This window comes from Electrophorus electricus, chromosome 12 (genome assembly GCF_041902795.1).
Source record: "Electrophorus electricus isolate QZ-2024a chromosome 12, ASM4190279v1, whole genome shotgun sequence".
Lineage (NCBI taxonomy): Eukaryota > Metazoa > Chordata > Actinopteri > Gymnotiformes > Gymnotidae > Electrophorus > Electrophorus electricus.
This window is the reverse complement of record NC_137508.1, coordinates 2,915,637-2,942,500: the sequence shown is the minus strand read 5'-3', so window position 1 is coordinate 2,942,500 and position 26,864 is coordinate 2,915,637. Positions and strand designations below refer to the sequence as shown.

General features: G+C 40.3%; 2 protein-coding genes across 5 annotated transcripts in view; one reads left to right on the top strand and one right to left on the bottom strand.

Annotated features, from left to right (window-relative positions):
• psda (pleckstrin and Sec7 domain containing a) overlaps positions 1-18,601 on the bottom strand; it is a 30,478-nt gene extending 11,877 nt beyond the window's left edge. Inside the window, exons 1-11 of one of the 4 annotated variants that reach the window (XM_081724948.1) lie at positions 18,481-18,601; positions 18,077-18,154; positions 9,586-11,777; positions 9,346-9,454; positions 8,174-8,711; positions 6,953-7,396; positions 2,081-2,236; positions 1,855-1,935; positions 1,422-1,534; positions 1,192-1,253; positions 980-1,069 (exon numbers count right to left, since the gene is read on the bottom strand). In XM_081724948.1, the coding sequence (XP_081581074.1) occupies positions 980-1,069; positions 1,192-1,253; positions 1,422-1,534; positions 1,855-1,935; positions 2,081-2,236; positions 6,953-7,396; positions 8,174-8,711; positions 9,346-9,454; positions 9,586-11,625 (3,633 nt within the window). In that variant the 5' untranslated portion in view covers positions 11,626-11,777; positions 18,077-18,154; positions 18,481-18,601. Of the gene's footprint in view, positions 1-979; positions 1,070-1,191; positions 1,254-1,421; positions 1,535-1,854; positions 1,936-2,080; positions 2,237-3,443; positions 6,848-6,952; positions 7,397-8,173; positions 8,712-9,345; positions 9,455-9,585; positions 11,778-13,816; positions 13,980-18,076; positions 18,155-18,480 lie in introns of those variants that run through there. The other 3 variants (XM_027000447.3, XM_081724949.1, XM_081724950.1) reach the window with 3 other exon arrangements.
• A 3,318-nt stretch (positions 18,602-21,919) lies between these two features.
• On the top strand, positions 21,920-26,825 carry hnrnph3 (heterogeneous nuclear ribonucleoprotein H3 (2H9)). The gene is made up of 10 exons (XM_027000425.3): positions 21,920-22,009; positions 22,799-22,898; positions 23,103-23,258; positions 23,369-23,512; positions 24,104-24,242; positions 24,617-24,807; positions 24,928-25,136; positions 25,232-25,367; positions 25,578-25,634; positions 25,756-26,825. Exons 2-10 carry the CDS (start codon positions 22,811-22,813, stop codon positions 25,827-25,829), a joined length of 1,194 nt encoding a protein of 397 aa, XP_026856226.2. The 5' UTR covers positions 21,920-22,009; positions 22,799-22,810; the 3' UTR covers positions 25,830-26,825.
• The last annotated feature ends 39 nt before the right edge of the window (positions 26,826-26,864 follow it).

Here is a 26,864-nt window from a genome sequence, read left to right as displayed (position 1 = left end):
CATTTACACAGCTGTATCTATAAGCTATGACTCATGTGTAGTTCTCTGCACCGCTTTTCCCCGATTCCAGTAGCCTCTTACATGAATGTTTTTTAAAAAAGGTGATGTCTGGAGCGTTGGGATGTGTGTGTATGTGTATATTATTCATATATGTATATATATGTTTATGCATATTCATAAGAGTTGAATAAATGCATATTTAAAATACTGGGGGGGGGGGGGTTCTCTTCAAAGGTCAGGAAAAAAATCCAATAACTGATGACACAATTTAAACTGGAGTTGATGGTGGATTACAATTTCCAAGTGACTATGTAATTTATGTATGGAAGCCTATTAGGGAAAGCTATAGCGTAGGTATGTCAATGTGCACCTCAACAGTACATCAAGACCCCCCTCCCCCCCAATCCCTAAAACTTGTGCCCCAGGCAACGTGTATCAGCCAGTTAAACCAACCGAACTTCACACTCTTGCATGCTGTCAGAAGTAGAATCAAATGGCCAGCTGCTGGGCATTTGTTATGTTCTCAATTCACAGTGGATGGTATACTATTTTTATATGTCACATAGATCATCCACATTATATGATCTTGTGATTGTGTCACATTGTCTCATTATGTCTCTCAGATACTGCTAATATCTTTCTCCTAAAGTTGTTATATCAGGAAGACATCAGATTTCACGTCTTGATGTCCACATTAATCCTAAACCACATTAATCCTAAACCATACTCAGGGTGACCAAAACAACAGCAAGGCAAAAAGATATGATTCAGAACTACAAATGTATCAAAGGAGAAAAAAGGCACATATAGCAGTCCTCATAACACTGTGCATGTGTGTGTGTGTGTGTGTGTGTGTATTCTATGTGTTTAAAGTGCTGCTCTTTGGTCAAAACTCATGAAAGAGGTCAATACAACAAGATGTACTGTGTGTGTGCACATGCGCTGTACACACGGATGCGAGTCTAGTTGATTTACACACCCTGAGCAGCTCTTTAGGGAAGTCCTGCCCACCATTTAAGCCCTCCAGGTTGCTTATGAACTGCCTGCAGGACATCTTCTTCCCCACATTCTGAGCGGGACACAGAGAGAGCAGTCCTGAACATCTCCACCCAACACAATCACCCGTTCCACAGCCACAGCCAACAATGTGACGATGCTAATGCCTATCCTGTCAGTCACCGTCACACTCACCATGTGTCCATACAGGTCTGTGTTGAGGAGCATCAGAGCGCAGGTCAGAGTGTGCACACTGTCTGCAACACAGACACACAGAGGGAACCAAGTCACACATTCCAAGTGAGAGCGCTGCCTGCTGCCACAAACTGGGAATATATTCTCAATGTTTGTGAGTTTCACTCACTCTCTTCACTCTCTCTCTTGCTCACTCTCACACACTCTCACACAGTAAGAGTTTGACTTACCTTCATTTGGTATTGTGTTGGGGTTGCACTGCAGGTATCTTCTGGAGAAATGAGACAGCACTCTTTCTCTCTCTTGTGTCTCCCCCGTGAAGGTGATCTTTCTCAGGAAAACTCTAACGACAGAGACTGGTCAGTTCCTACATGCTTATATGACTACACAGTCATACCAAAAGCATATCTTTCTATCAACATCCAAAGGAGAACTGAGTTTACTTCAGGACACCTTAAAAGATACAAAAAAAAGGTAATAATAGGAAAAGTAAATTCTGAAATTACTTTTCACTTCTTAGTACATCAGTTTACTATGTAGTTTTCACTTTATTATAAGCAGAATGAATGCGATTCTGTAGAATGAGTGGGATTTTAAACTGAGCTCATTTCATTCCCAGATCAATCCGATTCCCATACTGTTGTTGCATAAGCATGCTCTCACCTCAGCGACTGATCCAAGGACAAGCCTGAGAAGTTAAAGTGAATCAGGTACTCCTCCGCTACCATCTGGCTGAACTCGTTGCTATATTAAAATAATGACTATACGTTAAAAGTTGGCAAGAAGTTCAACTTTGGCACACCAGTCTTTGGTCTCAAGAGGGACGTGTGTTAGTATGAGATGGCCGAGGGTGCAGCCAGCCGGAGGGGTGCGTGAGGAGTGTGCGTACTTTTTGCTCAGGTGCCGCATAATGTCGGACCTCTTGAAGCCATCCAGGTTGTAGAGGCGCTTGGCCAGGCGCTTGGCAGCTGGCAGGTTGCCCTTGTTGCCGTTAGCGATAGCGACGTCAGGGTCAGACATGGAGACAGGCGGTGATGAGCGTTCCCTGTAGACAGGGGCAACATAGCTGAGGCTTTGCCTGCTCAACGACAAACCATGTTGAATATGACATATCATGGTGTATATGTCGTATTTTATGTCGGTGATGTTGTATTTGAATACGTTGTGAGTCTGTACGGCTGCCAGGTCAATCTTGTAAAAGAGTCTTTGATTTCAGTGGGACTTGCTGGTAAAGATAAATTAAGAATATATAAAAATTCTAATCTGGCCAATATTGTACATGTTTGTTTCAGTGTAAGATGCAAAAGGAAATGTGAAAACCAAACTGTGCATATCACAGTTACATATTGTGTCTGTGTGTTTTATGTGCTTGTGTCAACATGATTAACCCAAATGCACCCTGAAATGTATTTAGTATCATATTGAGTGACACAGATACTCATGGCATAATAAATAATGGCTAAAAGGCCATGGAGGACTAAGGACTGCCAGATCTTCTAGTAAGGAAGTCGCAAAGTCCAGTTTTGTTGTACTTGTGCAATAACAATAAAGATATTCTATTCTATCTAGTGGCAGGGAATATTGGAAGGGCACATACACACAAGCACATGTATGTAAGTGCATACACACAAACACACACACACGTGCACACACACACAAACACACACACACGTGCACACACACACACACACACACACACGCATGCTTGTGACTTGTCGAAAGACACACAACCTTAACTGAACTTAGTCATGTAATGAATGAGCTAAGATTAGAAAGCAGTTGTATAGGTGTGTGAGTGTGCATCATCAGTTTAGTTTGAGCTGTGTACTGTAATCATGACCGGTTCGAGACCCAAAACAAATCTCTCTCACATAGCTCATTTGGAAATTAAGATCATTTTTTTCCTCAGATTACTGCTCAGAGTGGATTTAACACAGATGCTTCTAAATGATCAGCCATGGTAACTTCTTTCCAGCCATGGTAACTGCAGTCCAGATTATCACTAGCACATCAGTAATGGCAGTTATGTTTGTATAAAAACCAAGTGACTAAGGATAAATGTCAATAATGTAGGCCATACAAGCATATCTGCAAAGATGTTTACAGAGTTAAATTATTGTTTATTAAATCACAACTTCTGCTTTGTAGTGGACAGCACACACTGTGTCAGTACAACATAATATTTTAATAAGTAATTTGAAACTACAAAAAGCACAAAAAGTGAATGAAAGAATCAAACTTTATAATCTTACCTTAAAAACACCATTTGTGCTCAGCAGGCTAATTTGGCTATCCCCAAACTGTTCTGTTGCTTAATTTATGCAATCTGAAGCCATAAAGACATAAGACCCAAAGCCATGGAAACAAAAACACCCCTCCTTTCTGTGTATTTTTGGTTCATTCCAAGGGCTCCTGCAGTCCCCCATTTCTTACCAGATGGTCTGCCACAAAAGGGGAAGTAAGGGACTGAGAGAAGGTGAGGCTGAAAGGGACGTCTGTTTGTTTATCCTCGAAACAATGGCTCTGTGATCTTCTCTCGAAAGTGGACAAGGAAAAAGCCAAATGGTTTCATGGGCGTGACAAGAGCTCTGAATGAGGCACTAATGCACAGACACTCCCCTACGGTCATACGGCTTATGAACAACCGGAATATCTAGAAAAGACTGCTGTTATGTGTTAAGTCCCAGCCTGCTCTCCCACCCAACACACAAACGGTGTGTGTACTCTTGTGAACCAGTCAGAGAAGACATGTAGTCTCAGAGTGAGAGGGCTATGGGGAGTGAGGTGGAGTCAACACTCTTCTGAGTTACTGTGAGAAAACAAGCAGTCTATGTGTGAATACTACAGTGCTTTGACCTCCTCAGCACACATACTCCACAGTCGTCTGGGAGGCTCACAGTGTCCTAATACGATATGGTATATGATCGGGAGACTGCAGCAGGCATTATTATCGATCTACCTTGGTTTGTCCTACATCCTACAACCTTCCAATTCTCATATACGCAAAACAGTACTAAGTGTATTCTCTTCACACACCACATTCTCTTCAAGTCTACATTTACAAATACTATCCAGACACCTGTAAAACAGCATCTTCTGTAAACTCAGATTATTCACAGGAAACTTTGTTTCTCTGATCATTACAAACAGGTAATTGATGTTATTATAGCAAAACTGTATTTGTGTTCATCCAAAATTAAGACTAGAGGACACTTCATTTTGAGCTTTCTCTGCTCTCTGGGGAGTGCTGTGTCTACATGTGTGGTGATTTAATCAAAACCTTCACTCCAACTTGCTTCAGGCTACTCTCAGCAGCCAGCGTTTAGCAGCACTGTGACAGTATGTGAACAGCCGCCGGGACAAGGCCAATAAGGTCCACACCACACACCGCTTACTAAGCACCATATCAATTCAGAATCACTACTCACCGATAAATGGCTGGATGAGGAGCATATAGGTAGGGGTCATCCAAGGCCCCACATGCCCAGCATAGCACATAGCGAGCCATGTCACCAAAGCCCCACCTCCTCACACGCAGAATTCGTTGTATGGCAAGGTGAGATGCCACAGCCAATCAGCACAGGTCTCAGAGACCCTCATCAGGTGCCCTGGATGTGCTTCACAGACCAGCGCTCATCTTAAGGTTTATTCCGAAGCCCCATTTACATTCCGTAAAACTCGAAGTTCCATCCCTTCTTCTTGTGTGGCCCCTTGAACACTGACCCAACTGCTCCTCTGTTCTCTTGTAGCTCTCTTCAAACTTTTCCCACTCTGTTTCTGGGTTAGTGTTCAGAGCATGGCACGACTGCTGCTGATCTGTCCTCTCTGCTTTTCTTTCTGTCACTCTCATCCCCCCCCCCCCCAGTGTCTGCCTTCAGCCTTCCAGCGTGATGGCCTGTGTGTGTGTGTGTGTGTGTGTTTGTGTTTGTGTGTGTTTGTTCTCCTGCATGTGCACCGCCCGTGAGCTATTTTTTGATGCTGTATATGGCATATACTTCCTTCCACTTTGGCAACTCCCCCCCCTTCTCTTCCTCTCTTTGTTACAGCTCCTGGTTTCTCCCACCCCTCATCTCCTTCCCACTGCACTGCTAACCTCTGGCTGGGAACCATCAGCCTCTTATCACATGCTAATAAGAGGCTGATAATGAAGATGGAAAGCAGAAAACCTGGAACAGAGTCTTAGCCTTTAGGTTAGAGGAGCTACCATCTCTCCAAAGGTAATCGAACCTAACATGAACAACTTATAAAAACAAAGGAAATCATAGTTCAGCTGTTTCTCCCTCTCGCTCTCTCTCTCTGAAATCACATGTCTCTGGAAGCTAATCTCCCATCACTATGGAGACCAAGAGTGCCTGGCTAAGCTCTAGATTTGATTGGCTACCTGACAGGAAAAAGAACACCATGGTAGAGCCAGGTGTCAAAGCAGATGGGTCAGCATTCAGACCTCTCCGAGTAAGTGCAGCCAAAACGGCCCCACAAATCAGCGACAGAAAAGACAAAGTCAAGCTCATATGCAGCGAGTGTTGCAAGAAAGCAGCAATTCCTACAGAACTCTCGCTCTGCTGTCAGGGCATAACCCTAACCCACACTGGTTGAGCTGGATTCAGCTCTTGCAATAAGTGGGACAAGGAGTGGTTGAGAATCTGAGGGCAGTGCTTCACAACTGACCCTGAGCACCACGAGCCGTGACCCAGACAGGATCTTAGAAACAGATTCCCATAGAAAGCTTTCATATCAGTATAATTTTCAGGTCTCTTCGAATTCAAGTGTCTTTTAACTTTATAGCCAAGTTGTGACAGAAGCAGACAATTATAGAAAAATATTTCACTACTTAAAAGGGAACAATTTATTACTTAGATGAACACCAGACTCCACATGCAGTTGTACTGGAACTATGGCTTTTTTTTGCAGGGTCATATTTAGATCCTTGTGTGTTTGTTAATCACAACTTTTCTTCTCGGACCTTACAACTGTATATTGTTTTCTCAAGTGCATTCATCTAATAGCAGTTTTAAAACATCTACATCAGTGTTAATGATCAGGTTACATCTTGTAGATTTCAAGAGAAAATGAGAAACTTTTGACATTACATGTTCAGAACATGATACAAGAATTGTCTTCTCTACTGATCTCAATCCTGCTGCAATCTCATGATACTTTAAACACAAAGTCATGACCCTATATTGCCCTCTACTGTTCAATATGAGGCAGTGCACTATCCCCAGGAAATATTCTTTTTTAAAAATCAGGAAAAATGTCACACACATCCAGGACTGGGTCTCATGTATAGTGAGATATGGAACGGCAGTTATATAAAAGCTAAATTTCAGCATGGTGATATTTACATTTTTTTATGCATGCAGAATGCTTGACTTTTAGCTTATCAACAATTCCATTGTTTAAGTGGTACACATATAGTGTCAGACTCCCTGAATAATAAAAAATAAGCAAGTTACCATATCCCAAACTACCATCTGTGGTCAAACATCTGTCCTTGTACTACACACAAGACACATTTGTGCAAAGTTGTATTTGTGTAGGAGTGTATACTCTGTCAGATATTCCTTCACTAGTTTGAAGGCATTATGTGGAATAATGTTGTCCTAACCATACAAAAAAAAGGAGAAAATACATGCTCCTCAGAGTTATAAACATGGGGCTTCAAACTGAAAGGAATTACAAATGTCAGAAAAAGCACACAAATGTCAGAAATGCTGTAATGTGAAGGCTTGTGATCCAAGATGCTTCAGCTTCCACTGACCTTTGTGTGGTCTCTGTGTCAGAGTCAGCTGGAAGGTGGTTCTTGGCTGGAGTGCCAGTAGACAACTCGTTCTCTTCCTTGGCTGTGCCCTCCAGGCCTGTACATGCTGAGCCCTGGGGTGCCTCTTGAGCAGCGGAGCCTGAAAGGCCAGGAGCTCCGGACTGGGCCAATGGAGCAAAGCTCAACTCAATAATCTGCTTGGCACGGTCACAGATCTGGCTCTGGATCCCAGGGGTCAAGGTGGGAAGGTCAAACGTGAAGACAGATGGGCCACAGGGGGTCAGGTCCTCACTGTCCAGGCTACTGTAGGAGGTGCTCTTGGACCGGTATGACTCCATAATGCTTTCGAAGTGCCGGCTGAAGGAGTCCAGTCCATCCATGGAGGTCCTGGAAGGGCTTCCCACAGAGATAGGGGACTTAAGGGCAGTCTGGCCACTTGGGGAACTGGAGGAGGAACAGTAAAAGGGTGGGCTGAGCACAAGAAGTACAATTTGTGACTTTCAGTCACATTTAAAGGAACAATCACTTCATGGAAGAAACAGAAAGAAGAAGAAACAGAGCAAATAGAACAGATTTTTTGAGATCATGCATTGGTTTGACAGAGTAAATAAACCAAGTCCGTTGGTCCAGGGACCTCCGGACGCAAGGATACTGCGGAGGCTGCAGCACCCCGTACATTCAGGATTGTTTAACTACACCTGTGAGTAAAGCTAATGAAAGTAGTAAAAGACCCAAAATGCAACTTGGTAAGAGTATAATGCATGGTGCATATTTTAAACCTTTAAATGAAAGGAGACCATGTTCCATGCTGATGCAATTGCAGTGTGAAAACAGTGACTATTTACTCTTAGCACCATTAATTGGGAAGGAAACAGAAGAAGAGAGAAAAAAGGTTGTAATCCCCATATTTTTAAATGCATCAGTAATGTAATTATTGCCCCTTTTCTGTGACTATAACAGAATACAGGTACTTTTTTTGACCACGTAATGCTGTTACTTTCCATTACTACATCACTGATGATACATAAGGAAATGCATTTTTATTCATGTTGTCTTTAAGATTAGAACATGGTTTGTTATATGTTATCCAAATGCTACAGTTAATTAGAAATTGCAATCATTTATAATAAATTCCTAGACATAGTATTTATGTCACTGTGTGTCATGCATAAGATTCCAGCACCCCTGTTTAAAACATGTCCCGTGTCCCCCTGTTCTCACCCTTTGAGCAACTGGCTGAACACCTCATCTCCATCATGCATGGCATGCTGCCTCTTCCTGTCACATTGCATCCTCACACTGGCCCAGCTTGCCACCTCTTCATCCTCATCCTCCTCAACCCCGTCTGCATGTGGCCACCACGTTGCCTCCAGAGAGCTGCTGCTGCCGGAGGTCCCTGGCACACTGCGGTTACTACTAAATGCAGAGTCTTCCTCCTGCTCGGCCAGCAACACCTCGTCGATATCCGTTTCTCTGTAGCAGCGCAGGGGCACAGCGTCCAGGTCGGTCTCTGAGTACCTGATGGTGTGTCTGATGACGCCGGTCGTTGGAGATAAACCCAGCACTGAGGAAGGAAGTGGGTTGACCAACTCTACCTCCACTTCCTCGACATCCTGGCTACATAGCTTTCGGGGCTCAGATGATGACCTGTGGCTGGAGTACACTGCTGTAGACCTCGAAGGCAGTGAGGATGGAGGAGATGGTGTTGGAAACTCACTGGAGTAGCCACTAGAGGGTGCAGTGGAGGAGCCTAGAACTTCTTTAGTCATTGGGGTGTAACATATAAAGGTTAGCAATTATTTTATTCATAAAACATATGTACAATCAATACGTCAAAGAAATATTAGGGAATACAATAGGCAGAACCTGAGTAACAGGTATTTGAACAAACTACTAACCACTCCTAGTTCAGCATCTCTGTAATCAGTGAGTAGTAAACACCTTCAGAGAACACTCAATATTAAAGCAGCTAGACAATGACTCAGTGATACTAAATATATTGAATCTGTACATCACAGATAGAGTTTCAAGGAGCCCAAAGGCTTTTCTGCCAAAGAAGAAAGCAGTGGTTTAATTAAAATAGGTACAATTTACCATAATTGAGGAACTGAGGAATAAACAATTAAATAGCAGGAAGCCCAAATGGGGGAGAGGAGGAAAGAGTGAGCCAACAATGTTTAACAGTGACAGAAGATCCTGATGTCATCCTATGGTGGCTTAGCCCTTTCAGATAATTGGATTAGATGTTCATTATGAAGCTTAAAGCTTGTTTTCAAGAAGAGGCAGATGAAGTGATAAACAAGTGAATGAGCAACAGAGTTGTTTGTGGGATATTTCTCTTCTTGCAGACCATATATGTGAGTGGTCTGGGTGGTCATCATGCATGTTCTCACCTTTTATGGCTTGATCTTCTGAAGGCTTTCCAAACAGGAACTCCCATTTGGCACGAGCAATTTTTTGGGAGTGCAAGGAAGGACATAGCAACAGTGATCCACTGTCCAACTAGAGATCAAGAATAATTAGTATTGTCAACAAATTTACATTCTTTTTCCACTGTCTGACACAAATGATAAAAGATAAATAGCAAACATATTTCCCGACCTACAAGCAATTCCAGGCAGATTGGTTCTCACCTGTATTCCTGTGTTCCCTGTGTCACTGCTCCTCTGACTGGTCTGGCTGGATGTCTCAGGTGAATTGCAGTCTATCTTGGCTTGAGTGACCTCCCGTAGGCTGCCTGTAACTCTGCTAGAGCTCTTGGACAAAGCAATGGTCTTCTCTGCATCAGCCAGGCCCTCACCTCTCATATCTCTTTGCTCTGACATCCTGCAATGGTTCTCCTGAGAGTCCAGGACAGCTACACTACTTCTCCATTTGCTTAACTCCCAAGAGGACATTCCTGATGGAGGTCCAGTGCTACATAAGTGCTCCTTATTGAAGTCTCCAACTTGGAAGGAATGCTCTTCATGCCAGCACTGCTGCAGGGAGGATGAGCTCAGAGGTGTATCGGTGAGAAGTCCTTTGAGTGCTCTCCTGCTGCTGTCTGGACTGTCTCTGAGGACAGTGCTACACTGTGCATCACAATATCTGTGCTCCAGCTGTGGTGAACGGTCGTTTTGAGGCCAGTGCTGGTATAAAACAGGACTCTCCTCCCCTGGCAGCGCAGCTCGCTCTTGTAGGTCCTGAATGGGAGAGGTGGACACATGGTGCAATCTAGCAGGTAGTCTAGTAGACCTTCTGGCCTCCATAAGTCTGGAAAGCTTTGTAGCTTCTTCTGCTAGTTTATATGCCATTTCAGGGCTCGTGGCAGAAGAGGTGCTCTTCCCACCACTCTGCTTACCAGCGCCACCATCCAATGGATGTGAAGTGCTAGCAAGGTGGAAACTGACCTTATGAGTTTGGCATGGGCTTTTGCTTGTTCTCTGATCAACTCTCTGTTCACCTAGAGACTGAGTCATAGCTGGAATTTCATGTTGGATAGTTGTAGACATTATAGTTGGTAAAAATGGGCCAGGCCTATACGACTGTCTTGGACTCTCTTCTTCCTTCCACATTTCTTGACTTGGAGTCACTTGCTGAATTGGGATCTGTTCAGACTGGGCATTTGTAGGTGATGACATGGTACAGTTGGGCTGTTTTCCATGAGTAGAAAGCTGGTCAGTTGCTTGGCTCCTGGGTATACCATATGAAGTGTTGTGTTGATTTTGATATTTTAGCTGTGCATTGATGGGCAAAGATCTAGCACTGTGTGGTAGCACAGGAGACCCAGACCATGAGTTACAACGAGGCTGATCTCTGTGTAGAGGATCATGGCCTCTATCAGGAATGTTGGCTGCCCTTTGGTGCTTTAGCTGTGGTGAGCCAAACTCCTCCAAAGCATGACTAGTGGCCTCTCTTGCAATCGACTCTATTGTGGCCTGGTGGGGGTTGGGGGTATCTCTTGGTGCTCTTAATGAGCCTGGTATGGTGTGCTTTTTGCTGATGGCATCACTGGACCCCCAGCTGTTGAAGCACACCGGGTCACTGAACATGTTGGGGGGAAATCCTTTATCATTCACAGCTCTTCTGAAGGGGTTCCCTGGCTCACTTTGGCACAAACCACTGTGCTGACCTTGCACAAATTTGATATTCGCTTTCTCAATGTAATGATAGGTGACAGATGATCGTTTCCCTTCCTCCTTGCATCCATAAGTTCTTCGAGAACCACTAGGTGTGGGTGGGGCAGTAAAATGTCCAGAAAACCTAGAGTCTCTTCCTTGGAATGGCTCACATTTAGATAACTGAGTTTGCACCAGGGTATGTGTGTCTTCATCTGACCCTGACTTTAGGGCAGAAAGTAACTGACTTATCTCATTGTAAGGCAAGCTCTGTCTGTGTTGAGCAGCTGGTTGTACCATTGCCTCCCCTGGATTTAGCTGAACACTAACTGAGTGTCTGGATGGAGATTTACTGGAGGCAAAGGTGTGTGTTTTGCTGGTTTCTTTATGGAGGTCCCCGGGCAGGTAAACAATGCCTTGTGGGGCATTAAAGGCTGCACTGTGGGACTGTGAAAGGATGTCTGGCCTTGGTAACATGAGGGAGCTTGTACCTTCTGCATTTTCCAGCATTTTCCCTTGCTCAGCGAGAGATCTCACCTCCACATACAGGTGGAGGACTTTACTTGGCTGAGCCATTATGTCTACCAGACAGCCTCATAGAGGACTGAGTGAAAATCAGTCTGTAACTGATCAGTTACACATGATATAATCTCATCTTGGGAATGAGGTGGGTGCCCAAAAAAGGGGAAAGTAGAGAGGAACCATCTTCAACTCATCTTCAAAATCTCCTGTCAAACAAACATAACACAGATAAGCATGTTCACATTTAAGTGTCCATTAAATCAAAAAAGGATTTACAAGATACAATATAGTGATAATAAAAATAGTAACAACAATAATATTCAATATTTAAAGCCACAAAGAGCAGCCGATTATTCCAAAATAAAACGATAAAATACAAACAGCAAGGTAAAGTTAGTGGATTAGTTTGAATCTTAAAGACATTCATTGATGGCCCATAAGAAATTGAGCCGATACAAAACTGAAGGATCTGTGGCAACAAAACATTTTTAAAAAATGTACTCAAATAAATGCACTCACTTTACCCAGAGAAAGAAAACTACAAATGTTCCTATAATCAGATGCCTCCCATCACTGTATCTAATCATTGGTAATGGAACTCTTCATTTGTGTTAGTGAGAGATGCCATATTAACCCATTTATTTCCATATTTCATGAACAACCAAAAGAGGATAAGCATGCAACAATATCAGAGCTTCAGAATATAGGTCTAGTACTGGATTGTGACTGTACATTAGGACCCATTGAGACAGGCTCACATAACAAACTGAAGGTTGATTAATAATCAGCCAATATAAGTAAACCAATCGATAACACTATAGTTTAATAGAATTTAGAAGAAAAGAGGGATGATCAAATTATAGATACATGGTGTGTTTGCATGTCTAAGTAGGTTGAGTTTTGTGAGATGCAGGGAGACATGAGAGTAGTTTCAGAGTTAAAGCTGGAGGCCTACCAGATAGGCTTTATACAAAACCATGTGCCTTAGCAGCACAAGGGAGGAAAGGGTGAAAGGGAGTGTGTTCATTGTACACATGCACACACAGCTACTTTCACTTCCTCTCATGCTCTCTCACATATTCTTTCTCTAACTCATGCGCGCGCGCGCACACACACACACACACACACACACACACACACCATATACTATTCTTTTATATTTCCATTTTAGAAAAGTAATTGACTCTCAAATGTTAATTCAAAGCACTCCTAACCCTCCCAATTTTACTGAAATTGAAATGCCAAGGTCACATCAACCTAATGGAGCAGAAAGGTAGGACAAGTAATGCCCAAAATAACTGAACTGCATCTTGATTACAATGCCACACAGCTCTCTGCTTCTGGTTCTGTCTTCAGCCTGTTGACGCCCATTGCTCAGAGCATCTGTCCTGTTGTTGTTGTGGAGCCCACGTAATCAGCTTCCTCAGACTGACTAGAAAGTGTATGGCACGTTGAAGTCCTAGTTGCAACCCTACCTGCACCAAGGTAACCAGTAACAACCTGAAATGGATGCCTGTTTAATTAAGTCTCTGGATCAGATTTCTAATGGGAGAGTATGTCAGAAATGAAACAATGCAGCTTACTTCATGGTTGCCTTTGAATGTAGCCTGTGTATTTTACAATATTTGTCTGGCAGGTACAGGGCTGGATTTAGACCAGATAGAGTAAAAGAACATGGCAACATTCAAAAGAACAATAAACATTAGAACTCACATGGCTGCTAACAATGGCTTTTAAAAAAATGTTTTTACCAGAACTAAGTTAAAATAAATATGAGAATTCTAATAAAGCTAACATTCTTGCATGTCTGCCAAACCTCTGTAATTAAAGTCTCTAAGACTCCTTTTCCTAAATTATTAAGACAAAAGCATAAACAATATTGGGACTGTCATGTGTATCAAAAATATGTACAGAAAACAATTAAATAAAACCATAAATTACCACTGTCAAAGAAAGATTGTAAAAGATTTTCATCCATTTGACAACAGATGGAAGCTGGTTAATTTCTATTGTCATTCTGTGTCAGTGCAAGTAAAGAAAAAAACTCAATCCCATAATTAAGATGTTATGCAAAGAATAGGTAGTAGAGAGCTTCTTTTGCAAACCCATACTAGTACCCCTTACTAGGCAGGGCATTTAGGCCTACATTTTTAGTACTCTAATAGGATTGTCCCACCGCCTCAAATCCTCCTTACTGTAAATGTTATAGTACTACACCTCCTGCAACACTTCAAATCTACTTTACCTTATGACCTTCTGTGTCCCCTGTTTTCCTACTAGACTTTGAAGAACACTAGACATCAGGCTTCAGGAATTCCTCTCTTTAGTCTTCTGCACAGAGTCTGCATCTGTGTTCCTATGGTCTCTCTGGCCCTCTCCTCTCAGACAAACAGCTCCTGCCTGCTTTGTTGGCTCATCCATACTGGATTTATGCCTCCCACATGACTTCCTCCTCTTCCTCCTCCCCCTGCAAACCTCTCTTAGGTCCAGCACAGCTCTTTCCTTGTCTTGCCCGTCACTCAAGCCGTTAAGTCCCACCCCAGTGAAATAATTAATCCAATCTGGAGAGGAACCTATCTGTGTGTGGTGCTAACCAGTATGCTTACCAGTATCAGAGTGACAGGTAGTAAATAATTCTGCTCACTGTGCTGGGGACAAATAGAGGTGGGTAGGACCATGTCCGTTATCTGGACTAATACAGGGAGAGGGGCTGGACAGGCAACATAAAGATAACAGGCAGTGATCATCCAAACGGGGGTGAATGTGAGCTTCCACAGACACACACTAATCCCAAGGGATACAAGGCCAGTTTGTAGGGTTTAACACAAGTTTACACACTTCATCACTAATGTTAAAATCACTGAGCATATGGGTAGTGTGTCACATTGTTGCTCTGAAATAAAGTAGGAAAAAGCTCAGGTTAAAAATAATAAAATACTTATGTTTAAAAGTAGTTAAAGGGTTAAAATATGGGGTACAGCATCATTAAAAACCTGAAGGATTTAGAAATAAGAAGGCTGAGCTAAAGCCATCTGGAACTGGGAGGGGGGGGATAGGACATCACAAATTACAGGACAACTTATGCTAAATATACATCTCAATGACTAATTGCCAATTGTAACGCGTGGTGGCCCAAGTGCCGAAGGGCAGGACGAACATTTACACAAAACGACAAAGGCAGAACATGAACATGTAACGGTTGACATTAAACAATCACAAGAAACACGCATACGTTTAACATGGACGATACGAACATTAACCTTACATTAACACGTTACATCAACAATGACCAACACTCTACACACTTCGACACGGGTTTCAATACATATAAACAAATAAGGTGCAGGTGTGTGTAGGCGTGGCCACAAACAGATCCTCCCACTACACGTGGCTGGCCAAACCACGTGACTCGCAGGAGACGAGCGTTACGTGACACCAATGTAAAAGCTGGTATTTTATTATTTATTAGTGTATTTCTGCCATTCAATTTCCTGATAAATTAATTTCACTCCCAATACTAGAATGAAGGGGAATCAATTTTAAATACCCCCTTAAAATAAAACTCATCCACAAAATATGTGATGCTAAAACCGCATGTTAAACTAGATATAGAGTTGGCTAAACAGTCTATAACGTTTTGTATAGTTCAGGGTGGTACAAACAAAGATAATTCATGGCTGCACTTCTTAGCCTTTCTGCTGAGTCAGTGGTGCATTCCGAATCAGCTGCAGTATTATAATCACACATCAACTAATGTATCTGCCAAGGCATTGTCCTAACCTCACCACACTCTGCACCTTTACAACAATGAAATTAAGTGGGTCTCATTTACAGACAGACTTACCTGTAAAGTGCAGCAGATTGTGTATCTGTGTATTAGTGTGAATTTCTTGATGAACAAAGGGGCCACACCGTTTCAGAATTAGGTAAAAATGGCCATACAAATAATTATTTATAATACAGACTACTACTATAGTTAACAAATACAGAATAGTCAGCTGATATTCTGTTCTCCAAGTAGCCTTTGGCAGGATGGAATTTGAGTAATATGATATAGACTATTTGTGAGAGACCACAGGAGTACGCATGCATTTCAAAGTCAGCACAATGTGCATCTTGAGCTACTGGCACTGTGCCTGTCACCTCAAAGAAGACCCTCCATATTCCAAATGCAACAGCTACATAAATCGACAAAACCTTCAAGCAGAAAGGGGCTGTGAAGCTAAAATTAGACACAGTCATTAGAGGAAAACAACCCCAAAAGAGGTACATAAACACTGACTTGAACAGGATGAATTTGAGGGCTGGGTATAAACTATAGGCCTACTATCTAAGAGTTTGCCATAAGTTGCAGTCCTCCATTGCTGTGCTAATTTTAACATCACCAATACCAAATTATCAAAAAGTCATTTTATTCACAGATCCCACAATATGTTGAGGTGGAGAATTTATGTCTTAACATAGTTTTGAATTTACATTATATAGGTAAGATCTGACATAGAAAGCTTTCAATAAAAATAAGATCAAAATTATCTTGACCAAACAAAGTTAATCCACTGAAAATACCTAGTCCTGTGGACTATGCCTGTAAAGTACAGGGACCAAATTACAGCTTTAACCTCCAATAAAACCAAAGTGACAACAGGTGGAGAATTTATGTCTCAACATAGTTTTGAATTTATATTATATAGGTAAGATCTGACTTATAAAGCTTTCAATAAAAATAAGATCAAAACTATCTTAACCAAACAAAGTTAATACACTGAAAATACCTAGTCCTGTGGACTATGCCTGTAAAATACAGGGACCAAATTACAGCTTTAACCTCCAATAAAACCAAAGTGACAACAATCCCAATACAAACGGATTTCATACTAACCTACTAATGTAGCCACTCGGGGTAGACCATAAATTGGTTTCAAGCAATCAGTCTCACCGTACAGTATTTGTAGGAAACCTTGCGGACACTTAATGTAATAGGCTTCATTATCAAGTAAAATCAGTTTGGTTTCCAATAAAATGTATTGCCGATGAGGTGGTAAAAAGTCAATTGCCGTAAACAAAAAATGTGGAATGCGCAGTACAAATTGAACAGCTCCGCTATTTTATCGCTTATTTATCCCACAAAACGCCGCAGCGATGCACCGCTCACTACATTATCTTCATGCACTCTTGCATGTTCGAGTATTTACCGTAGGAGACGAAGCCAGTCGCAGCACTGGCGAGCAGACCAGCCGAGTTGATGGTATAGCGTCACGCAGTACCGCTCGTCGAGCCATTTCTCCAAAATTGAGAAAGATAAAAGCAAACCAGGGAAAGGGTTTTTAACAGGCACTGCGATTTCTTCTCGCCCCTCTTTATGACACATGCTTATCGAACCACAAAATCTCCAGTGGCAACATAGAGAACAGTAATTACAAACCATGCTTCAACATCTGTGTAATGGATGAAACTGAATGAGACTGAATCCACACCATAAGACCATCAGACACAGGTGGATTTTTTTCTTTGAGCCAGCTATGATATGCAGGCTAAATGAGAATATCTGTTTACATACATTTGCACTCAATATTTATCCACAACACTTTTACAAACTAATTACTCTATTATCCAAACATGTTTACATGCTGTAATTATTGTATTTCTAATGGCAATACAAAGAGCCTTTTTGACCTTGACCACAGCAAGTAATTTGGATAAGATCCACAAAGCCATAGACATGAGCAATCAATAAAACATACTGCAGTCTTGCAATCTAGGAGTGCAGGAAGCTAGTATTTGCCTCAGGATCTTGCGCACTTACAAAAATAGATGCATTTAAGTTGTTGCAAAAGATATGCTTAAAACACAAAGGTGTGCAAGCCCTACTGGAATACTTTTTCTCTATTAAGTGAGAAACAAGTTCCTACTTCTGAAAGAAAATTTACAATTCATTTACGATTTCAAGAGGAAACAAATGCATGTTAATTTGTTGCCAGCAAAACATAATAATGCTGCATAAAAAAAAAGAATATTCAACAAAAACAAATGTTTATCACTGACCAAACCTGTTGGAAAGGGAAAGCAACAAATATGAGAATGAACTTTATTTATCCAAATGCCTGCTGTAGTTTTTAGATGTAACTGAGCATGTTGGCAAAAACCAATCAAGTTAAACTGCTATAAATTCAAAGGCCCTATAAAAAGAATAAAACACAAACAAAAAATAAACAGTTACAATTCTTCATTCCAAAATGCAATAAAGATTAAAATTAATGTCATTGTATCATCTTCTGAAAAACTAGGATTAATGGACTGGGACAGGAAATTAGTTTTGTTATATATTTGAAACTAATAGCTTTTATTAACTCAGATTCTACCACCGAATAGTACCACATGACACACAAGTTAACTAATATATATATATATATATATATATATATATATATATATATATATATATATATATATATATATATATATATATAAATACAATACGGAAACGTGACCTTGTGAATCAACCTACCAGTGATTTTCGTTTGATGGGCTGTCTGTGTCCCAACTGCAGCAGTGTGCACAACGGCTGTTGGAGCCTCAGGAATTCCTAAAAACAGTATTGGTCCAAATACACTTTTACTGAGTACTGCAGTACAAATACAATCACAGACATCTTAAGACAATGGGGACAATAACAGATCCAAAACAGAACAATGTATGAAGCAAAAAGGAACATCAATAAGGCTGTGAATTCCAGTGCCACCAAGAGTGGACTTAAAGAACTGCAGGTATTTAAAAAACATAAAACTGTGCACTCGGAAGTCCACGCATGTAGACAAAATCTGTTTTTAAATAATCACACCATATTTTTGTCTAATGCCCCCACACATTTCAATGCACAATGCCCTTTATTTTTATGCCATACGAACTTACTAGTCAATGACTCCAAGTCCTTGAGACTGGCTGCATTTTCATGAGAAATCTGGGTGCTTAGTTCTTCTGAAGCATGTGAGGCATTAAAACATGTTTCTGACTTTACCTAAAAAGTGGTGAAGGAAGAAATTAAGCTCTCAAACAAAAACATCTCTCTACATTGACTCATACTACAGTCTGAAAGGAGAACAAGTTGATAGTTAAACCTGCTGTAATTAATGTCAGTGTTTTTAACTTTCAACTGATTTGCTTATTTCTTACAAGTTCCCAGAAACCACTGGCAGACGTGCAATACAGTTATTGTGCCAGTAACACCAGTGACATAACTTTAACGGCAAGTTCAATATATATATATATATATATATATATATATATATATATATATATATATATATATATATATAAAATTATTGTTATTATTATTATTATTATTAATAATAATAATATATGTGTATATATTATATTATTTTTTTTTTTAACTGTCCTGAAGTCACAGATAAAGATGTCTCACAACGACGAGGGATATGTTGTACGCATCCGTGGTTTACCTTGGTCGTGCACACAGGAGGAAGTGGCCTGTTTTTTCTCTGGTAAAATTTAGGATAAAATACTTTCTTATTCGGTCTTTAGGGATGAAGCTAGCTCCCTTCAAAAACTGAACTATTCGGTTATCAAAGCGATTTAAACAATGAAGGTAATAGTGTAGTCTTATTCTACACGGGAGTCTCGATAGCTAGTCAGTAAAGTGTCAAAGTCAAATGTACAGTCTGAATGTCTTTTCTTCCATCTTTCAGACTGTGATATTGTAGGGAAACTGAATGAGGTGTGTTTCACCTTCCTGTATCTGCAAGTACAAAACAGGTCTGTTAGTCCTGCAACTCTAACTAAAGTTAATTAAAATGACATAAGGATAAAAAAGTTAAACATATCTTTTAAGATTACATAAATTATCTTCATAACCCTGTTAACACAAGCATGCTCAAAATATAAACAGGTCACCAGTACACTAGCTAGCAAAACAATGAAAATTATGAGCTATTATGAAAGAAGAGTTAACGGCTGTGACTTTAATAACCTAGCTAACTACTAGCCTTCTTGACGTCCCAAGCAAACTAGCTAGCTAACGTTAAAACTTAGCTAGCTAGGTTATAGTATTTCTATCAGCGAGGTGTCGCTACGAAGAAGTTACGCTCTGAAACTGACGGCACTTCTGTCAGTTTCAGAATACTCTTAGACTGGTTGTTAAGTCCGTGATGCTCAGCGTCTGGTAGGCTTCTGTTACTGCCATATGCGAAATGATTGCAAAGAAAGGCAAATTAATACGGCCCTGATATATTCGATACCATTACTTAGTTTTACAGTGGTGAAGACATATTTATTAACTATTTTTCCCCGAAAGAGAGACAGCAAATAATATGACTAACTAACCTAGCTAAGTTAACTAAAGTAGCTATCGTGAGCTAACTTGGATAGCTTAGCTTCCCAAAGTGACCGTTGGCATGGAATTGCTCAATTGGGTCCTCACGTGCTGATCAGTTCCCCCTCATCCATAGGGGAAAGCTGGGTGAGTACTTCGGTGACCAGAGGTGACCTTCGATTTACAGATAACACCAGTACTGGGTGACCAGAGGTTAATTTGATTGACAAATAACATCAGTGGCCAGTTTTTTGTTTTTCCCCTGAATAAGTTATGCAATATTAAGGGATTCAGATCAGATGAAATCAGAAAAAAACTGATTTCAACATTTCTGATCCCGATTAATTGGGCTTGTGGTTGAATATAAAATAAATAAATAAATAAATTTTTTTTGCTGAAATTTCATAAAATCAATTTTGAAGTAATAAACACTGTAAAACATGATTGAAGAATACTATAGTGAAGTTATATTTATCAGTCGGTGTAATTTGTCATTATAAGAGGCACATTTAGCTTTCCCTTGACCAGAAGGCGGCAGTTACTTTAGAAATGAAGCAGGACTTCCAATATATAATCGTGTAAATGCCACTGGTACTGGTAAATACCATTTAAGGACCATGGAAGTTTAAACTTCGTTGGAAGAATTAAAAAGCAGAAAGCGTATGAGTACATCTATGAATCCAGATACCTTACAACTGCTTATGGGGAGCTTGTAAGGATGGAAACTTCTTTGGCAAGTGGTTCATTATCTAATTCTTTAATTCAAAAGGATCTCATATCTGTCCAGCAGGTGGCATTTGACTTCACAAAGAGTTCCAAATCCAGAGCGATTTACAAAAGTGCTTTGTCATTTACTCCTAGAATACTTCCTAGCCAGTACAGTAGGTTAGATACCAAGATACAAATTAACTAGAATACTGTAGAAAAACAGGGATCACTGCTGGTCCGGACAGCCGGATGAAGTTCGTCCCACCCTCTCGGAGCAAGGACAGATTCAATTTGTCCGGATAATGGAATCTCCGTTTTACCTATCAAAGACCAAACTTGGTTATTTTGTTCCGGTTTTACAAAGGCATGACCTAAATATCTGAAATAAACTTCGGCGTACCCCTACTACAAATACTCAGAAAGGAAATCACGTTTTCAAGAAAACCGCTCGGATCGTATTAGAAACAGACCGGCTGCACTTAACAATGATACTTGACCCCTCGCGAGATTGTCAATGAGCAGGGTTGCCATATTGTAGAAAATTCAATCTTACTTAGTGATTGTGCAGTATGTCACTACTTTAGCCATTGGCTAGTTAGGTATCCTATCCGTGTTTGCATTTTAATGGGTGATATGAACTTGAAGTGTTGTTGAATGTGATATGTACATTACTGATTGTAATAGGAACAGTAGCATGTATTTGTGTGTGAGTGTGAAGCTACCTTTTAGAAACTTATTCTTCTTTTTAAAGTACAAATGCTGAAACCCTTAACTATGTTTATGTTTGGTATCCTTGATAAGACGTGTTTAAGATGAACAAAATTAGGGATGTACCTACAGATCGCTTTGCAAACAGAGTAGGTTGGCCTGTTGGACTTCAGGATGAACAGTCTGGCAACGAACAGTGCCACACTGTTGTTACGCTGTTGCCAGTCATTTTTGAATTGCATAACTCTCGTTTCAGAATTAAGGTTTTGAAGCAAACAGAAGACTAAGGATTTGATATCCAATATACGTTTTTAGTTTGCAGCAAAGACGTCGTGTTTCATTTGCAAGTTAGGTTTAGGATTTAAACTGATGCACTTTCTATATGATGTGTAATTGAACTATGAACCATCTCGTTTTACTGAAAGTTCCCCCTTGTCGCCTGCTTACGTTTCAGCAATATTACGTTCCAATAAAATATATGTGAAAGCCCACATAAGCTGGTAGCCCTTATTATTTTTTGATATATCCTTAGAGCTTAATTAATTTTAATTCCCGTTTAGGGGGGGGTTGCTTAGGAGACTCTGGCAACCCTGACAATACGCTATCGTTGGTGGCTAGCGGGTAGCTGGCTAGCTAGCTAGCCAGCTACCTACCTGTAGGAAAGGGGCAGGCAGCTGACGGTGAGAAATCTTTCAGGTAAAGAGTGTTATTAATCTGTATGCGACAATTTAAGGTTCATTTATTAGTTGTGGAGGGATCCTAAAATGGAATGAGCGAATTTACCTATGCTTGCTGGTGTGAGTACTTGATAGGCAAGATTATTGTTGAATTTGATATAAAATCTATTCAGCTAGCTATCTTAGCTAACTACTGCTAATAGGTTAGCTGTTCAGGTCACTTGTATTAGGTTAGCAACTTTAGCTAGCTGACTAGCTACATGTTTATTAACACCAACTAATTAATCAGTTGCTTGAGTATTTTTTTTTTTTTTTTTTACCGTGCCAGTCTAGATGGAACTAGTTTGTTATCTTACGATAGTGGAAGTTCTAATGTGTCAGTGACTAGCACATTTGACAGCTGTCTATACAAGTTGTAGTAGCAGGCTAACTTAGCCACGCTAGCTAACCTGTTCCGTGAATACGGGTCGGTGTAACTTGGCTACCAAAGGGAGCACTGCGTAGCTGGAGCGCTAACCTGGCTAACGTAAGAAATAAGCAAATCAGCTGAGCTCTTGACAAGTTCCCAGAAACCACTGGCAGACGTGCAATACAGAGTTATTGTGCCAGTGACACCAGTGACATTGAACTTGCCGTTAAAGTTATATATATTATTTATATATATATAATATATATATATATATATATATATATATATATATATATATATATATAAAGTATTATTATTATTATTATTATTATTATTATTATTATGAATATATGTGTATATATTATATTATATTATTTATTTTTTTAAACTGTCCTGAAGTCACAGATAAAGATGTCTCACAACGACGAGGGATATGTGGTACGCATCCGTGGTTTACCTTGGTCGTGCACACAGGAGGAAGTGGCCTCTTTTTTCTCTGGTAAAATTTAGGATCAAATACTTTCTTATTCGGTCTTTAGGGATGAAGCTAGCTCCCTTCAAAAACTGAACTATTCGGTTATCAAAGCGATTTAAACAATGACGGTAATAGTGTAGTCTTATTCTACACGGTAGTCTAGCTAGCTAGTCAGTAAAGTGTCAAAGTCAAATGTACAGTCTGAATGTCTTTTCTTCCATCTTTCAGACTGTGATATTGTAGGGAAACTGAATGGGGTGTGTTTCACCTTCTCCAAGGAGGGAAGGCCCAGTGGAGAGGCATTTGTCGAACTAAAAACAGCAGAGGACTTTAAAAATGCCCTCGCAAAAGATCGCAAATATATGGGCCATCGCTATATTGAAGGTATTAGAAACACCATTTCAAATGTTTTACCTATTTTAAGGTAGGCAGCTTTGTTGATGTAAATGATTATAAAGCATCATATATGTTATGATAACTGACTTAATGTGCAGTGTTCAAGTCAAACCGCAGTGAGATGGACTGGGTGCTGAAACGCTGTGGCCCCACAGACTATGACAGCTGCAGTGGCTGTACACTGAGGCTAAGAGGATTACCCTTTGGCTGCAGTAAAGAAGAGATTGTGCAGTTCTTTGCAGGTATGTTTTACAACCAATACAATCATTCCAGATATTTGTATTCATTCATTTTATGTTGCTGAAATGTCTGTTTAATTGTGGTTGCTAAAAGTATGGAGTTTTTTTTTTGTTTTTGTTTTTTTAATTCTTTGATGTACTGTCTACCAGAAAGTCAAATCATTTTCAAATGAAGCTCATCATATATGCTTTATTAGGTGAACTCAAATACCTTTACATGGACAGTTTTCCAAATGCTGATTGTTAACTTATGACTAACATATGAGTCAATGTCAAAAACACTCATCTCTTAGTTTGTTTTAATCATGAATGTTTCTTTAAAAAACAGGAGCAACATGCCCTGCTGCAATCCTACATTAATTTCATATATATCTACTTTATACCTTTTTAATTGTTGCCTCTTGTCCAGAATTTTCAGTGGAAATATGTGATGAAGCAAAAATATTTTAGTGGTATGCTCTAGGGCTTTTATTATATAAAGGGGTTATATAATATTATAAAGGGACTAAATTAGAGGCTCTTTCTTTGCTACACATGAGAATGTTGCTATTTAACATGTCCCCCTCTGTGGGGTTATTTGTCCTTGGGTTAAAGGGTTGAAAATCGTGCCAAATGGGATTACATTGCCGATGGACTACCAGGGGAGGAGCACAGGGGAAGCCTTCGTGCAGTTTGCCTCAAAGGAGATAGCAGAAAAGGCTCTGGGGAAACACAAGGAAAGAATAGGGCACAGGTGGGGCCGGCAAGACTGGGCTGGGTGATAATGATATCTGTAATGTGGGGTTGGGGGTCATGCATCTTTCTGCTTTAGAAAAAGATGGTATGATCACATTGTTAAACTTGGCATGTATCTCACATCATGTTGTCATGGGGGAAAAAAGAGCTGCTCATGATAAAGTACTGCAGTGAAGGTAGCACTGCAGGCACTTTTTCCTCCCGCCCTCTGGATTCTAAAAATTCAGTCATTTGTCTTTGCTGCGATAATTAAATCATGGGTTTCGAACATTGACCCACTAAGCTCTCCTCATTGCTGTCAAACAAATGCAGCAGTTGTTGTTGCTTTTATGTTTATTTGTTGTTAACACCCTTCGTTTTGAACAAACTCAGGTACATAGAGATATTTAAAAGCAGCCGAAATGAAATCCGTGCATACTACGAGGTGCCCCGAAGGATGATGGGACAGAGGCCTAGCCCATATGACAGGCCAATGATGGGTCGTGGGGGCTTCTTTGGTCCTGGACCTGGAAGGGGAGGAGTTGTTCTAGACCAGATGCGCAGTGGAGGTGGTTACAGTGGTGGTATGTGTGTGCTGTCATCTAGCTTCATTGAGATGGAAAAGACTGAACTGAGACATGACCAACCTCTGTGAGGATAATGCAATTATTACATTTTTCTAAGGGCTTGTCTGTGTTTCACAGGTTATGGGGGATTTGATAACTACAATGGCTTTAACAACTACTGTTTCGGTAATGGAATGTTTGATGAGCGCACAAGAGGTGACAGAGGTCGAGGAGCGATGGGAGGTCATGGTTACAACGCAGGGGATGTTGGTTCGGGCTTTCACGGAGGACACTATGTACACATGAGAGGCCTTCCCTTTCGTGCCACAGAGGCAGACATAGCCAATGTAAGTCACAGCCCAGGGCCTTGTCTCCTTCACCATTCCCTCCCCTGATAGCTCCATGGTACAAATGTTTGGCTTACCCGTGCCATTTTTTCCAGTTCTTTGCCCCGTTAAATCCGATTCGAGTGCACATTGATGTAGGACCTAATGGAAAGTCCACAGGAGAGGCAGATGTAGAGTTTGGATCTCACGAAGATGCAGTGTCCGCCATGTCAAAAGACAAGAATCACATGCGTATGTGCTTTTATTTCCTGGTGTAATTTACTTATCCATGTAACAGTGTCAAAGTAAACCCAATATCCCTTGGCAGCAGGTGCTTCTTAGAGGGTGTTGATCTGTTTGTTCCCTGTGTGTGTGTGTGTGTCTGTGTTTGCATTTTGTTTTCTATCCATTTTTCCCCCCATATCCTTATAATTTTCCCCAATGCGTTAATGTTCCCTACAGAGCATCGTTATATAGAGCTTTTCCTGAACTCAACTGCAAGTGGAGCATCTGAAATGGGTTAGTATCACTTTATTCAGACACTACTGACACTTTCTCGGTTTGAATCCATTGCCAAAAATAAGTTTCATACAATTACCATGTTTTATTCTCAAAAATTGTACTATGTAATTATAAATAGGTCGTGGTGCTGGTTTCTATGGCAACTCTGGAGGCATGGGCTCTCGAGGAAGTGGAATGAGGGGCATGTTCTGATCTCATTTTAATTGAAAGAATTTTCAGCTGGAAGTTGGAACATCCTTTTGTACTGAGATTGTTTCAGATATTCATATAAAATTTAACCAGAATATTTTCCAGTCTCAAAGAACGGAATCAAAAAGTATAAAGATTATAAATAAGTATATATAGGTTGACCAGCTACTGTACATTTTGCTTATTAAATTTTATATTAAATTCTTCTGTTTGTTTTACTAGTGTTGCTTTTTTGTCTCTTGTCATCTGTGTATATCTTCAACCTTAAAGGTCACTGTGATTGGCTGCCAACTTTGAGAGGCAGATTTCAAGTGATGTTTTGGCTGTTAACTTTTCATATCTAATCACATTAATTGCAGACTTGATGTTTAAATTGTTATCTATTGAATCTTTTATTAACCTCCACCTTTTAAAATTTCCAGTTGTTCCTTACAAAATAAACCTTTGTTTTCAGAGGTCATTACAAAACGTATGAGTATGACATTTGATGTAACTACATGGAGAGATTGAGGTTTCATCTATTTTTGTTTCTCATTCATGTTGCAAGATGGAGTGCGCAACACCTGTTCCCGTGTTAGTGGAAATGCACATATAAAATTCCAAATGAGAGAATGTTTATATTTATAAATCGAGGGATCACTGAAGTTCTGGTGCTCTGTGAAAACCCTGATTGTATATGTTGCAGATATGCTTCATGCATCCCTTCTAAAATATATATACCACTCCAGGATGCAGATGCCAGCTCTACTCTGGGGTCTAATTTAGAGCAAGGTTTTTATGAGGGCTTTCATTCAGCAGTATAAACATTTACATTTTATGTGGTATGTATGTATTTAAATTGATTTTTCTAATACTTAAGTGGATAGTAATGATCATGCTCTGTATCCATGTTTTTGTTTTTTTCAGCAAAACAATATGTTGACAGGTGAGATCTTTAGCTCTGTTGTAAATATAATTGAAGCTTCAAATATACAATTTTGAATAAATCTGTTTTATTAACTAACAGAGCCAAGTACCTTATTACAGCTTAGCTAATGT

What these genes read in the sequence shown, in the direction of transcription:
- hnrnph3 (XM_027000425.3), top strand. Translation starts at nt 22,811, where the DNA reads ATGTCTCACAACGACGAGGGATATGTGGTACGCATCCGTGGTTTACCT. An exon ending in AAGGAAAGAATAGGGCACAG is followed by an intron (nt 24,243 to 24,616) that starts GTGGGGCCGGCA and finishes GAACAAACTCAG; the next exon opens with GTACATAGAGATATTTAAAA. An exon ending in AAAAGACAAGAATCACATGC is followed by an intron (nt 25,368 to 25,577) that starts GTATGTGCTTTT and finishes TGTTCCCTACAG; the next exon opens with AGCATCGTTATATAGAGCTT.